This window comes from Pteropus vampyrus, unplaced genomic scaffold, assembly GCF_000151845.1.
Source record: "Pteropus vampyrus isolate Shadow unplaced genomic scaffold, Pvam_2.0 Scaffold23, whole genome shotgun sequence".
NCBI lineage: Eukaryota > Metazoa > Chordata > Mammalia > Chiroptera > Pteropodidae > Pteropus > Pteropus vampyrus.
The window spans coordinates 8,740,923-8,756,983 of NW_011888804.1; the positions used below are offsets into that span (position 1 = coordinate 8,740,923).

Genomic DNA, 16,061 nt, shown 5'->3' on the forward strand with positions numbered 1-16,061 from the left:
CACACACACACACACACACACACACACACACACACACACACAACCAGCAGTAGACTCCAGCTATGTTAGAGCCATCTGCTTTGGAATGATTAATATGTAATTCAAGAATAATTTATTAAAAATCATGTTAATAAAAGCATAGCCTCCCACCAGATCTCTAATACCAGCACCACCTCTAAGCCAGTGCCTAGCTTTGCAGGTTAATTTCATTGACATACCTCCATTTCTTGCCTGGATGGCTGCAGTAATCTAACTTACTTCCCCTAATCTAACTTTTGTCACCCTACCATCCACAACACAACACCAGAGGGATCCTTTGTAAAATGAGAACCAGATATTCCATGTCCCTACTCAAAATCCTACAAAGGCTTCCTGCTCACTGCAACTACGGATGCTCCTTGAATTACAACAGGGTTACATCCCCAATAAACCTATCGTAAGTTGAAAATACCATAAGTCAAAAATGCATTCCATACTCCAAACCTACTGAACATCATAGCTTAGCCTAGCCTACCTTAAACATGCTCAGAAAAAAATATTCGAAAAATCGCTAGTAACACAGCACAGCGTAGAGAATTGGTTGTTTACTCTCCTGATCAGCGATCACATGGCTGAGAGCTTCAGTTCGCTGCTGCTGTCCAGATTTGCACGAGAGTACCAGACTGCATATCGCCAGCCAGGGAAAAGGTAAAACTTCAAATTCAAAGTATAACTTCTACTAAATGCATATCGCTTTCGCACCGCTGTAAAGCCTGAAAATCTTAAGTCAAACCATCGTAAGTCAGGGACCCTCTGTACAGCAAAAACCTAACCTAAAGGCCCTGCCTATCACAACTCAGATCATGTCTCTCATGCGTCCTGAAAGTCCAGTCGCCCAACGTGCTTCCGGTCACTGGACACCCACAGGATAGTCCTGGCCTCTAGGACTAAAGTGGTCATTCCAAGTCACTCCCCATTTAAGCTCTGATTTCTGCAGAACCCTTACGGCCATCTGAAAATTTCTTATTTATGAGCTTATTCATCCTCTGTCTCCCTCCAACAGAATGCTAGCTTCTATAGGGCAGGAACATTACCTGTCATGTTCATAGTGATACCACAAGGCCTACAGCAACATATTCATTGGGCAAATGAATGAATGAATGAATGAACTTCTGTGCCCCAGGCAGCCTCGGTTTAAAGGTCACAATGGGAGAGGGATCCAGAATAAGCTGTGCGCTGAATTGACACTAGCATGAGAAATCTTTCTGGCCCTTGCCTGGGAGATGCCCGGCATTAGTTCTGGGACAGCAATGCCATATAACACACACTCTTCGATCCAGAAGATACACAAGGGCTTAAGGGTGAGTGAGGGTGTGTGATATCCACTCCCTCCTTCCCCAGCACCGGGTTCCAGACTCCATGAGAACTGGAGCCTACCAGAAGCCCTGAGAGTGTTTCCTGAAAGGTGCAGATTTAATCGATATGTCACAGACTCCATTCATAGTAAAAAATTGGATGGAGGTATTAGGACATCTGTCAGGCACCCCACATGGAGCCTGATTCTCTCAATAGGCAGAAACCAGCAAGATATCTTTACCAAATGGAAGCAGGAAAGAAAAGAGAGTCAAAAGCACCCTTAGGTCCATCCTCACCCCTAAATAACAATAATGAATATGAAATATTCACTCTGCTCCAGGCACTAACACTGAGGGCTCTACATGTCCCCACAACAAAACTAGCAGACGGGCATTATTATAATCCCTATTTATACATAAGAGAATTGTGGCTGGGAGACGTTAAATGCCTTGTTCACACAGCTAATGAGGGGTGGAGCTGAGATTTGAGCCCATGTCTGTCTATTCCAAAGCCTGGACTTTAAACGAATATGCTATAGTTCATCACGAAAAATAAAGAATGCTTATATCAGCTCTCAAGTTAAATGTTGGGAAAAAGTTGGCCATTCTCTGCCATGTGCAGAGTATGTGAACTTAAGAAGTAACCTGAACTTCTGAGCATCAGTTTCCTTATCTATAAAACAATGGCTTGTTGCAGGAATTAAATGAGAATGCTTGTCAAACACTTAGAATAGAGGCTGGTACAGAGTGAATGCCAGGAGTGTCAGCTTTTCCATCTTTATTATTAGGTTACTCCGTGGATCCTGCATAATCTAGCAAAGCACCGTGGTCCTGGAGGCAGCCAGCTATGGGTCTAAATCTTAGATCTCTTACTACCCACAAAACCTCAGAAAAATAACTTGACATTGCTGAGCCTCAGTGCTCTCGTCTATAAAATGAGGATAACACCAGCTGCCTCACAGAGTTATAGTGAGATTGTGAGGACTTAATGAGACAGTACGTATAAGGCACTCAGCCTAGTTCTGGGAACACAGGAAGTACACAGGAAGACAACGGCTCTCATTAGCAGTTGTATAAACTGTGTAGAAGGAAACGGTATTATCCCTGGCTACTTTAGTCTCATTCAATTTGAGAAATGTTCATTGAAGATCTTCCAGGGGAAAGAAACAAGGTAGAAAACACAGTCCCTGTCCTCGGTGAATGCTGAGCAGCTTGGCCATGCACAGGGGACAAGAAAGAGATACGACTGAAAGGCAGACAGGGGCCTTGGCATACCAGGCTTGAATACCAAGTTCAGGAGTGGCCATTAATTCTGTGCACACTATGATGCTACTAAAGCTCCGAGCAGTAGAATGACATCATCCAACCTGCACTTTGGAAGAATTCCACCTTCTGTGGAGAATGGATTAGAGCCAGGCATACTGGAGACAGAGAAATCAGTTAGGAGGCTACTGCACCGGTCCAAGCAAAAGTCAATAAGGATTGGCGGTGAGAAAAGAAACATGGGCATAGATGCAAGTGTCCCCCTAGAGGCACAACTTAGAGGACTTGGCAACTGACAGGATGGTGGGGGAGGTGGAAAAGAGTTTAAGATGACTCAGTTTTCTTGCCTAGAAGGGTAGAGAAAGTGGTAGTTTCTTAAATGAAATGAGGAAGCCAAAAGCAAGCACCTAGTGGCTTACTGAGTGAGCAAGCAAGTCTGTCTATTGGGAGGGAAGACTGGACAGAGATGATGAGAAACCAGGAGAATACCCTGGCGACGATGATCACAGGGTACGCTGGGAGGAAGCCATGGGGAAGCGAGAGTTAAAGTCAAGGAACTGAATGAAATCACCAAGAACAGGATAAAAGGGGAAATGAGGAGGGAGCTTTAGGGAACCGTGTGGATATTTCAAGGGCCTGGGACAGAAGAGAACAGTCACAAAAGAGTGAGAATGGCAGTCGAGAGGGTTAGGGGGAAAACCAAGTTCCCGGATGAAAGCAGAAAGTTTCAAGATGAATGTGGCAATTCTTGGTGGAAGTCACTGGGTCTGGAGACTGAGTGGAATCACGGGCTTCCGAGACAGGAGTTTCTGTAGAGCTGTGGAGGTTGAGAAGGGGGCACTGCGTGTAGGCGACTCCTTCTGGAATTTTGTCAGAGAAAGGAAGGTGAGTGAGGTCAGGAGACGAAAGATAAGTAAAACAGAGAGAATGGAGAGAAATTCGCTTAGGCAAAGAGCTGCCAAACTGGCACACAGCTTGGGAACATATAGCACCATTTAGTCAATTACTGTCTTCTTAGGGGAGCCGAGGCAACCATGCAAATTAGCGTGTGTAGGCCAGCGAACAATGCACTTGACAGATCTTCTGAAGCCTAATCTTCAGGACTGGACTAGGATGGTTTGGATTAGATTTCCTCAAGGTATCTTTAAAACAAATGAGAAGGCGGCAGAATGGTCCTGCCAGGCCTGCAAGGCAAGCACGCACAGTCTAAATAGAGAACAGAATAAGACAAGTAGAACAAGATGTGCTCAACTAAGAGGAAGAAGAAATCGAATGATCAAGAGGAGAGGACCCAGCACAACAAATGGAGGGGAATGTTAGGCATCTGGTCCAGATAACAGCAGAACGGAAACAACAGAGGGCACCTGAGGGCAGTAATCACAGGCAGGAGTTCATTACGGGTCTCTAACCCGTTTGGGAAGTACAGGGGAGGCACACCTTGGTGGACCAAAGCAGATTCTGTTATTGTTGCTATTTTTAAAAAAATCAAAACAGATGAGGCTGTTTGCAATAGAGATCTCATGATAGTATACACAATGACAAACAGCCCTGAGCTGAATGTGGAAAGGAAAACAATTTTTAAGTGAAGATTCCCCCTACCCTCCCAAGTATTTCAGTAAAAAGGAAGGAGGACTAACTGGAGAGTTCAGGCTATCTTCCACGAGAAGAAGCCATGCCAGGAGAGATGACAGGCGGCAGCTGGAAGTACAAAACGTAGATTTGAAGAGACACAGATCACAGAGTCATCAACAAATGGAGAGGAGCAGCCAGAAAAATGATGTGAATCGATTCATCAAATGCTTATTGAACAATCTGTATATGATCAATCTGAACATATGGTGGAGAGCAAAGTCGATGCAAAGTTCCCTGTCCTCACCAAACTTAAACCCTAGCAAATAAGAACTCTCAGCGTGGGTTGGAGGAAGTAGGAGAGAGTATAATAATAATATGAGTGTGTTTATGTACGTACACGTACGTACACACACACACACACACACACACACACACACACACCCACCCACCCACCCACCCAGGTCAGAGTCTCTAAATAAAAGAGGAAATAATCAGAATAATCTAAGAGCTACACATTCCATCTACGCAGAGGTTGGAAACAAAATCATTTAGCATTTAATAGACCACATGTCGGTTCTCATCCCGCCCTGCCCCCACCCCATTGCTCATCACTCCCCAACACTGGACCTCCACTTCAGACAAGCATGTCAACCTGGGAACCTCATGCAGATTTCTGAATTCCTCCTGTCTATGGCACTTACATTTGGCAGCAAAGCACAGTGGCCAAGAGACTCTAGTCATGCAGCCTGGGTTCAAGTCCCAGCTGAACTACTCCCTCTGAGCACATGACCTTGGGCAAGCTGTTTAATCTTTGCACCTCAGGTTCCTACAGGTAAAATGCGAATGATGACGGTACCTTCCTTATGGGCTGCTATGCAGTTTAAACGCATTAATCTGGGTAAAGTGCTCGGAACAGAGCTGACACAGAGCTGGTACCTCTCTCTGTAAGGATGAGCTGTTGTTATCACTCTGCCCACCTGAAATTCTCTCTACATCCCTCTCCGCTCATCCAAATCACTATCTTTTAAAATGCCAAGCCAAATATGTTACCTTCCATTAGTATGCTTACAAGCTCAGTTCCAACATACATATATAACGAGGGTGCACCATGTCCAGAGCTCCAGGAAACGTAGGATAAATAAGACCAAGCTCAATCCTTGTGATCACAGTTGACTAGGGAAAATGGACAGACATTCCAACGAAGATCATCACTGTAATTTCGCAAGAACTGTAAACAGGCATTACCCATCAAGGGTCCCTGCTCTGGATTTTGCCTTTCTCTACTGATTCTCCTAAAACAGTTAGATATCCAATTTGTACCATGATATTCTGCAGCAAAGGTGTCTGCTTAGTGTTCCGAGTTGTTTCACACATATATGCTCTGACCTGTTCAATCTGATGGAAAGGATCCCATTCTGGGAATGGATCATATAATTCTACCCCCCAATCCACTCCGTCCCAACAACTGCCTTCTAACTACAGATATACTGGCAACCACGTGTTAATTTGTGGTCGGTCAGGATGTTTAAGCTTCTCTAGCAGAAAATTCCCAGGGCATGGGAAGCTGGGTTTCTGGTCTGGCATGGCTTTGGACTACTTAATTATTGCTGAGTTCTTTCCATACATACTTGGCATAAATAGGACTCTATGCATAGATAGAACAGTAATAATGAAAATAATAAAAGTGAATGTTTGAGACTTCTCTATGTGCCAGGTACTAGACCAAGTGCTTTATATAGTTCTTATAATCCTCCCAACAGCCTTAAGGGGAAGTGTGATTGTTACTCCACTTTGCAGTTGAGGAAATTGACATGCAGAGGCCCCAGCAGAGCAGGGAAGAAGCACTAAAAACTGGTTCTCTGAAAATCCAGGAGGGCAATGATGGCAACCATGTTTCACGTCCCCCCTCCAACCACCACCATCATCAAACATCACCACATTTGGATGGCTGGCTCCAAAACAAAATTTTCAAATCCACCCAAAAGGAAAGGAAAAAGCCCTAGGCCGGAAAGAACAGCAAGCTCCCTTCCTAAAAATGGCCTATTCAGACACTGGCATCCTGCAGATTCCAGTCTCACTGAGGTCCCAATGCTTCTCTAAGATTTCCAACTTCTCCAAAAGCATAAAACCAGCATGTGTAAAACACACAATACAAAAGCAACTGACTTTTTCCTTCTAGAGTTTATACTGAAGGTTTGCAGAAATAGAAACCGACTGTTTCAGCAAGAGCTTAAACAAAGCAGATCTAGTAGGAAGGAGAAGGGACCTTAAGAAATAAACTCCATGAGGACGGTGGAGGGAAGAGAGCTGGGATCCATTTTATTTTTAAATCTTTAACACACTAATTTCTGTTACTACCCTACTATTCTGAAATTCAAGCAAACAGAGGCTCACAGGAACACCCAGGCATTCAGAGCTTGGGGATTTGGTTTGGGTGGATCATTGGTTAAAAAGAAAAAGAAGCAACAGACACTCACCTACTCTCCAGCACCAATTTCACCATAATCCCACCCAGAACCCAGACAAGCAAAACTAGTTCTGTAGAATCTCTCCTACTCCCTCCAACCCAAGCTGCAAGGATCTCCTACTAAAACTCACATGTAAAATGCTGAGACCAAGATTCTTCTTAAACCTTAAAATAAGGATGCACTCAGTAGCTTGCTTAGAAATAGTCTGGGGTCCCACAAAAGGATCCTAAAAAGTGACAAAAGATCACGGTTAAGATAATTCTCACTGCCAGAGTCTCCCTGAATATTTCTCTGAACGTTTCATTCAATTCAGTGGTAACAGACCTGAGGTCAATTTACCCAAGGCAGTAGAGCAGCATCTGCAATTTCCTCAGTGGTGTGAAGAGTGAGTAACAGTACAGGTAATCAGTGTGCGTAAACAAAAACCTGTGATACTGAAAACAGGGAGGGGAGGAGGAGAAATTCAGGAAGAAACACCAGGTCCCTGGTGGCAAATTGTATCCCCAGGAAATGCCTCCCCTCCCCCACCTCCAAATAAATTTTGTAGCTCTAGGTCAACAAAACTGCAGGGGCTTCTGAGTAATTTCATTACTCCATCGCTTCCATTGGATTTCTAAATAACGATTATCCAATAGACTCAGGATCACCTACATCCAAAAGGGGGAGTGAATTTCCAGAGTTAAGCTGTAGGTTTCACCCACAGGGCTGCCTCTGGCAGAAGAGCCAAACCCAATGGCAAGATCACATGAGAAGACATAAGATGAAGGAAAATCTTTGATTCTAATCCTGAATTGCCATGGAAAAGGCATTAAATTTCCCCCAAAGACAGGTACTACAGTTCCGTGCTCCAGATAAGAAATGCTCTGTTTTGTTTGCATGGACTTTTTTTTATTTTATGAGCATCTTACTAACCACTCTGTTGGGGAGTGAACAGAAGCTCATTTTATGCTGCAGAGATATATTTTGAACTATCAAAGGTGAAATAGCATATCTCCGAACACAGCGAGCAATATAAACACAACCTGGGAAAAAGGAACATGAGTAAATTAAATCAACAAATACTTATCGAGTGCCTGGGCCTTAACAATGAGATGCCCTGCCAGAGAGCTCCCTTAACTGGGCTTGAGGTGAGAAGCAGGAAGATGCAATTACAGTCTTCCTGAAAAATAAGTAATTAATCACACACTGCTTTAGATTAATTGCCATGTCTAAGATCTCCCCGCATCATTCTGCTTTTGCCCCTGTAGTCTAATTCCCCTGAGCCCTGTTTTTTCATTTCACTGATTAGCACCCCAAGCAAGCTTTCCTTCTGACCTGGCCAGCTCACTACTAACCAGAACTAGAACTCTCCACACACCTTCTTCCAGTCTGATTTGTGACCTTCAGAGTGTTGTGTGTGTCAAGGTTAAGCTGCCCACTAACCCATGCATCCTTTAATATCAGGCCTCCACTTCTGTCCTGCCTTTAGCTCCGATGCCAGAGCAAAACCTCGCAGCCTTGCTGGGCCATTTCAAATCCATCTGACAGCACATTCAACAGCTAGGTAGCTTTCTACCTCTCCTCCTGTCATCCAGATTGCTTTGGGGTTGCAGAGCAAATTGGTCAGAAAGGCACAGCCAACACTACCAAAATCCAACCTCAAATTTTAAACCCAGCCTCCAGGCAGGAAGGAAAGAAGGACCACCTCAGCGTTTTTCAAATTCTCTCTCAAATTCAATCACAGCCCTCACCCTTATTTCGTGTCAACTGCCCAATTCCCCCACAATAGTCTGAAATCTTTTTAGGAATATTACTGCCAAAATAGCACCCCAGGGGAGACACCATCCAAGAATCGACATGACATCCCTTCAAATTGATATCCAAGCTACCAGCCCAACAAATCTTACAAGCTCAGTTCCAACATACATATATAATGAGGGTGCACCATGTCCAGAGCTCCAGGAAACGTAGGATAAATAAGACCAAGCTCAATCCTTGTGATCACAGTTGACTAGGGAAAATGGACAGACATTCCAACGAAGATCATCACTGTAATTTCACAAGAACTGTAAACAGGCATTACCCATCAAGGGTCCCTGCTCTGGATTTTGCCTTTCTCTACTGATTCTCCTAAAACAGTTAGATATCCAATTTGTACCATGATATTCTGCAGCAAAGGTGTCTGCTTAGTGTTCCGAGTTGTTTCACACATATATGCTCTGACCTGTTCAATCTGATGGAAAGGATCCCATTCTGGGAATGGATCATATAATTCTACCCCCCAATCCACTCCGTCCCAACAACTGCCTTCTAACTACAGATATACTGGCAACCACGTGTTAATTTGTGGTCGGTCAGGATGTTTAAGCTTCTCTAGCAGAAAATTCCCAGGGCATGGGAAGCTGGGTTTCTGGTCTGGCATGGCTTTGGACTACTTAATTATTGCTGAGTTCTTTCCATACATACTTGGCATAAATAGGACTCTATGCATAGATAGAACAGTAATAATGAAAATAATAAAAGTGAATGTTTGAGACTTCTCTATGTGCCAGGTACTAGACCAAGTGCTTTATATAGTTCTTATAATCCTCCCAACAGCCTTAAGGGGAAGTGTGATTGTTACTCCACTTTGCAGTTGAGGAAATTGACATGCAGAGGCCCCAGCAGAGCAGGGAAGAAGCACTAAAAACTGGTTCTCTGAAAATCCAGGAGGGCAATGATGGCAACCATGTTTCACGTCCCCCCTCCAACCACCACCATCATCAAACATCACCACATTTGGATGGCTGGCTCCAAAACAAAATTTTCAAATCCACCCAAAAGGAAAGGAAAAAGCCCTAGGCCGGAAAGAACAGCAAGCTCCCTTCCTAAAAATGGCCTATTCAGACACTGGCATCCTGCAGATTCCAGTCTCACTGAGGTCCCAATGCTTCTCTAAGATTTCCAACTTCTCCAAAAGCATAAAACCAGCATGTGTAAAACACACAATACAAAAGCAACTGACTTTTTCCTTCTAGAGTTTATACTGAAGGTTTGCAGAAATAGAAACCGACTGTTTCAGCAAGAGCTTAAACAAAGCAGATCTAGTAGGAAGGAGAAGGGACCTTAAGAAATAAACTCCATGAGGACGGTGGAGGGAAGAGAGCTGGGATCCATTTTATTTTTAAATCTTTAACACACTAATTTCTGTTACTACCCTACTATTCTGAAATTCAAGCAAACAGAGGCTCACAGGAACACCCAGGCATTCAGAGCTTGGGGATTTGGTTTGGGTGGATCATTGGTTAAAAAGAAAAAGAAGCAACAGACACTCACCTACTCTCCAGCACCAATTTCACCATAATCCCACCCAGAACCCAGACAAGCAAAACTAGTTCTGTAGAATCTCTCCTACTCCCTCCAACCCAAGCTGCAAGGATCTCCTACTAAAACTCACATGTAAAATGCTGAGACCAAGATTCTTCTTAAACCTTAAAATAAGGATGCACTCAGTAGCTTGCTTAGAAATAGTCTGGGGTCCCACAAAAGGATCCTAAAAAGTGACAAAAGATCACGGTTAAGATAATTCTCACTGCCAGAGTCTCCCTGAATATTTCTCTGAACGTTTCATTCAATTCAGTGGTAACAGACCTGAGGTCAATTTACCCAAGGCAGTAGAGCAGCATCTGCAATTTCCTCAGTGGTGTGAAGAGTGAGTAACAGTACAGGTAATCAGTGTGCGTAAACAAAAACCTGTGATACTGAAAACAGGGAGGGGAGGAGGAGAAATTCAGGAAGAAACACCAGGTCCCTGGTGGCAAATTGTATCCCCAGGAAATGCCTCCCCTCCCCCACCTCCAAATAAATTTTGTAGCTCTAGGTCAACAAAACTGCAGGGGCTTCTGAGTAATTTCATTACTCCATCGCTTCCATTGGATTTCTAAATAACGATTATCCAATAGACTCAGGATCACCTACATCCAAAAGGGGGAGTGAATTTCCAGAGTTAAGCTGTAGGTTTCACCCACAGGGCTGCCTCTGGCAGAAGAGCCAAACCCAATGGCAAGATCACATGAGAAGACATAAGATGAAGGAAAATCTTTGATTCTAATCCTGAATTGCCATGGAAAAGGCATTAAATTTCCCCCAAAGACAGGTACTACAGTTCCGTGCTCCAGATAAGAAATGCTCTGTTTTGTTTGCATGGACTTTTTTTTATTTTATGAGCATCTTACTAACCACTCTGTTGGGGAGTGAACAGAAGCTCATTTTATGCTGCAGAGATATATTTTGAACTATCAAAGGTGAAATAGCATATCTCCGAACACAGCGAGCAATATAAACACAACCTGGGAAAAAGGAACATGAGTAAATTAAATCAACAAATACTTATCGAGTGCCTGGGCCTTAACAATGAGATGCCCTGCCAGAGAGCTCCCTTAACTGGGCTTGAGGTGAGAAGCAGGAAGATGCAATTACAGTCTTCCTGAAAAATAAGTAATTAATCACACACTGCTTTAGATTAATTGCCATGTCTAAGATCCCCCCGCATCATTCTGCTTTTGCCCCTGTAGTCTAATTCCCCTGAGCCCTGTTTTTTCATTTCACTGATTAGCACCCCAAGCAAGCTTTCCTTCTGACCTGGCCAGCTCACTACTAACCAGAACTAGAACTCTCCACACACCTCCTTCCAGTCTGATTTGTGACCTTCAGAGTGTTGTGTGTGTCAAGGTTAAGCTGCCCACTAACCCATGCATCCTTTAATATCAGGCCTCCACTTCTGTCCTGCCTTTAGCTCCGATGCCGGAGCAAAACCTCGCAGCCTTGCTGGGCCATTTCAAATCCATCTGACAGCACATTCAACAGCTAGGTAGCTTTCTACCTCTCCTCCCGTCATCCAGATTGCTTTGGGGATGCAGAGCAAATTGGTCAGAAAGGCACAGCCAACACTACCAAAATCCAACCTCGAATTTTAAACCCAGCCTCCAGGCAGGAAGGAAAGAAGGACCACCTCAGCGTTTTTCAAATTCTCTCTCAAATTCAATCACAGCCCTCACCCTTATTTCGTGTCAACTGCCCAATTTCCCCACAATAGTCTGAAATCTTTTTAGGAATATTACTGCCAAAATAGCACCCCAGGGGAGACACCATCCAAGAATCGACATGACATCCCTTCAAATTGATATCCAAGCTACCAGCCCAACAAATCAAGAAGGAATGCTGCCAAGGAGAAAATCAAATTCTACTCTTCTCCTAAGTGGGCACCAACTAATTACCCAAGTGAAGGAGTCAGAGCATCAGAGGAATAACACAGCCGGTCCTAGATCTGCCCGAGGAAGTCGTGCCTCTGAACGACTTCGGATCATGAATGTCATCGGATCATGAGAACGAAGCAAGGTACTTGCTTCTACATCCACAGTGGCTACTGCATTTCAGAGAAATTCCAGGAGGCTGGAAGCATAGACCTTCCGGTCCGAAGTGCCATGTGAATGCGGTTTTCATTAGCGTTTTCAAGAATGGAGAAAGACCTATCATGTCAAGAGGTTTACAGTGATATTTACACTTCCATTTTCTAGTCTCCTGGTTTGTTTGGTTTTCCGCCTGTGAAGCCCAGTTTCTGGGAGTCAGTGACTCGGCTACATCACACTCCCTCCCGTTGGCTCCTGGTAACGGGGCTTTCTCTGGCCGCCAGCGCTCTGCCGGAGCCCTGATCTTGCAGTAGACTTTGAGCAGAGCCAAGCATCATCTCTCTGTTGGAGCTCCAGTACAGCCACTTGCAGCTCAGCTAAACCCAGCGGGAAACCTTGAGACATGGTTTTTAGAATTGTTTCAATAAAGCCAAGACAGCAACCTCTATCCACCCACCTGAGAGATAGATGAATACATAGGTGGAGAGAGAAATAGATGGGCAGCTCATCTTAACCCTGCATAATTCTCCTTCGAAGAAGGATCTGTACTGCTAGATAGCTCCCACTACCTCCTCCCCTCTAAAGAAGACTGAAAGACTGAAAAACTAACCCAAAGTACCCAGGTGACAATTGTGACGCTGTGGACAGGAAGAGATGCCTTAAACACAGTAAAATGAGAATACTAACAGTGCACCTCACCGAAGCCCAAACAGGTAAATTGTTTTCCAAATGCAGGCTGGTTAACAGATTTCCTCCACCACACTCCCCCCACTCGACCACCACCACCAGCTTTGGGCTCTGTACACCTTGCACCAATGTAGGTCCCTTAGAAAGTCAAATTCTCACTTACTCAGATCTACCAAGAATCCCCAGTGCCTTGCTATACGAAAACCCCACAAACGGCAGTTCTTCGCCGGAGAAACCTGAGGGGTTCAGCTGGCACGGAGAGGATGAAACCCACGAATTCTTCTCTGGTTCATCAAAATTGGAGGTGTCATCATCAGACTTGAGGGTGGGAACGAAGGGGGGAGGAGCTGGTTAAAGAAAAACAAGAAGGGGGGCGGGGGAGAAAAATTCAGACTGGATTCAACACTGTTGCGGAGAAAATCTTCTTACTCCTTCAGCGTTTGAGATGGCACTGCAGCGCCTGCTTTCAATCTAGCTCACACAAGCAGCCCCAGCCTCGGCTCCTACAGCAACAAGAAATTAACCCCTTCTCTGCCAACATGGCCACCCACCCGCAGACAGACTGCCTTCTCTGCTGGGATAAACTGAAGGATAAACTCAAACAGGTCACTTCATGGAATGAAAGCACTTGGGGAACTCATGTGAGCAAGCCGCTCATGCCTGATATTTCCAGAAAGCTTCTAAAGAGCAGCGGCCAGCAGGTGCCAGCATGCCAGATGACCTAAACCTATTTATTTCCCTGTCCAGATACGTCTAAATTATTAATATTTACTGCCAGTCGTTGAAATAAGATGGAATTTCTACATTTCGTGGATTAACTGGAGCAAGAGGCAGTAGCAGGAAAAAGGATTTGGGAGGTATGTAACTCATGCTAGGATAGCACTGCAGTCTAGCTCATTCACATCCAGATGAGTATACTCGGAGCTCTTATTAACCACTTTTTTTTTTTTTAGTTCATTATCCCTCCTCCCCAGCTCAAGCATGCCCCCTGAATCCACCGCAGTTTAATCAGCATAATGAAACACCGGCCAAATAAAGTTCTTCCCAATGATTTACAGCTCCCCTGCGTGCTGATGGTGTGAACGCGCCAATGCACAACTGCGTCCTACCTCGTTAAGGCATGACTCCCAGGTAGGAGGATCTTACATCTTCTCCACTTCCTGCAGACCTACTAAACTCTCTCAGTCAGGGAGGTGGACACTCATCCATCAGTCACCAGCAGGCTAACCATTGTGGTGGGCTCCCGGGGGCGTAGCCGGCCAGCAATGTTACCATGGCTGCAGGCTGAAGCGTCTGTGGCAGCCCAGCCCAGAGAGTTGTGAGCTGGGCATCACATCCCCCGCAGTGCAGGCTTCATGCTCCCCACTCCGTGAGTGCGTGCTCTGGCTGTAACCCCACCTGGCTGCCTGCATGGCAGGGGCCAATGCTGATTTGAGTGACAGAGCAGCATGAGTCACTGCCGGAGTTCGCTAGAGCGCCCCCTAGGACAGTTGTCACGGCCCTTCACAGTCCAGACTTCTTTTTTAACTCCTTGTTTTCTGGACAAAGCTGTGTAGCAGATCCGAGCAGCAGTCTGTTTTCTGCCTAGACTCAAAAATCTGCCTGTTTCCAAAGTTCCCCAGTGACAACCACATCTGAAACAGCGTTCGGAAGTAAATGGAGTGGTAAAGCGATGTGGAGGCGGGGAGGAGATGAAGCCAGAACGAGGGGGTCTGGCTGCTCCGGGCAAGTACAAAAGGGCATTCTCAGAGCTTCAGGTGCATTGAGATGAGGTGGGAGATTGAACGTATAAAATGTGCATCACTAGAAAATTATTTAACACCTCCAAGCTCTCAAGAGAATTTACATCGTTGCTGTTAGTATTGGAATCTACTTGCTTAATACTTTAAGAATTAGCTGATGGAAAGAAAAATTACACTGAATGCTTCAGTCTACATCCCATGTGTACTTCCATCAACATAGCCTCAAATCCAATCTGATTTCTATTACCCAATACCTTTTTTTATGCAGAAAGAAAAATTCTAAAGTTAATGACATTTCATAAGGATCAAAAAGAGAAGGTTCCCATCCCAAAATAAAGAAACTCAGATAAAGACTAGGAAATGTATGAAGAGAGATTTGCAGATGATAATAATATGGAAGCACTGTAGTTAATGGCACATACTTTGGAATCTGAGTGGGTTCAAATCTCAGCTCCACCACTTACCAGCTCCATAACCCTGGAAAAGTCACTTAACTTCTCTGAGCCTCAGTTTTAATACAGAAATAACTTCTTCAAGGGGCTGTTTGAAGGTTTAAGTGAAAAAGTCTATATGAAGTGCTTAGCACAATTCTTAGCATACAATAAATACTCCATAAAGATTACCTGCTATTACTCTTATTGCTCATGTGAGATACATCGTTATGACAGATCCTGCAATTATTAAAGTCTAGTGAGATACAGCAGAATCTGCACTGAATATTCTTCTTTCCTGTGCAAGACACAAACACTCATGTGAAAGTTTGTGTTAATCGTATTATAGCATTTAATTCCTAACAGAAGTTTAATTCCTTTTCCACGGTATACTAATCTATCTCTAGGAGACGAAAATAGAATTTCATTTCTGAGTGAAAAGTATGATTAATATAGGGGTAGGAGCCACCCTCCGTGACATAATTATGATTTTAAAATTCCATACTGTAAAATAAGATTCCTCTTTAAAACTCCATCATGCTCAAAGCTAGCCTATGTGGTCCAAATTAGAAAAAGGGCCAGATAATCTTCAATAAAAGCAAGGAGAAGTCAACATGAAATGTGCCAGCTGGTAACAGCTGAGATATTCACAGAACCGATTAAAAGCTAAGAATGTAAACCTCCAGATAGGTGGTCAGTAGAGTATAACAGGAAACTCTTAAAAGAAGGGCTTCTAAGGGCGACATTTGGGCAGGGAAGAGAACCACAACCTGAAGCCAAGAAGAAGTGGGAGAGAACTAGAAATTCTCTACCCACCGGAAAGTGAAGAGGATGCTCATCCTTGGCCAGGGCCCTATAGGAAGAAAGAAATAGGGCAGCTACTAAAACTGTATTCCGGGTAGGGTGTCTGCATTTATATTAGCCTGCATGGTGTGGGAACTACAAGGCAAGAAATTAACATCAATACTGGTCCAGGATCACTGAGCCCTTAGAGTACTAGCAGACACAAGTGGAGAACAACTTGTAGGGGCAACTTGTAGGGGCACTTTCACAAGCCAGAACACACAAGATTGACTGACACACACACACACACACACACACACACACACTTTTTTTCTCTCTCTCTCTCTCTCTCTCTCTCTCACACACACACACACACACACTCCCTGATGCAAACAAGTTCACAACGAAAAAAGTA

General features: G+C 44.3%; 1 protein-coding gene across 1 annotated transcript in view; it reads right to left on the minus strand.

Moving 5' to 3' along the window:
• The window catches only part of CIT (citron rho-interacting serine/threonine kinase), a 158,540-nt gene that overhangs the window by 90,049 nt on the left and 52,430 nt on the right, over nt 1–16,061 (minus strand). The window contains exon 10 of the mRNA XM_023528160.1: nt 12,854–13,037. Coding sequence (XP_023383928.1) covers nt 12,854–13,037 — 184 coding nt within the window. The remainder of the gene's footprint in view (nt 1–12,853; nt 13,038–16,061) is intronic.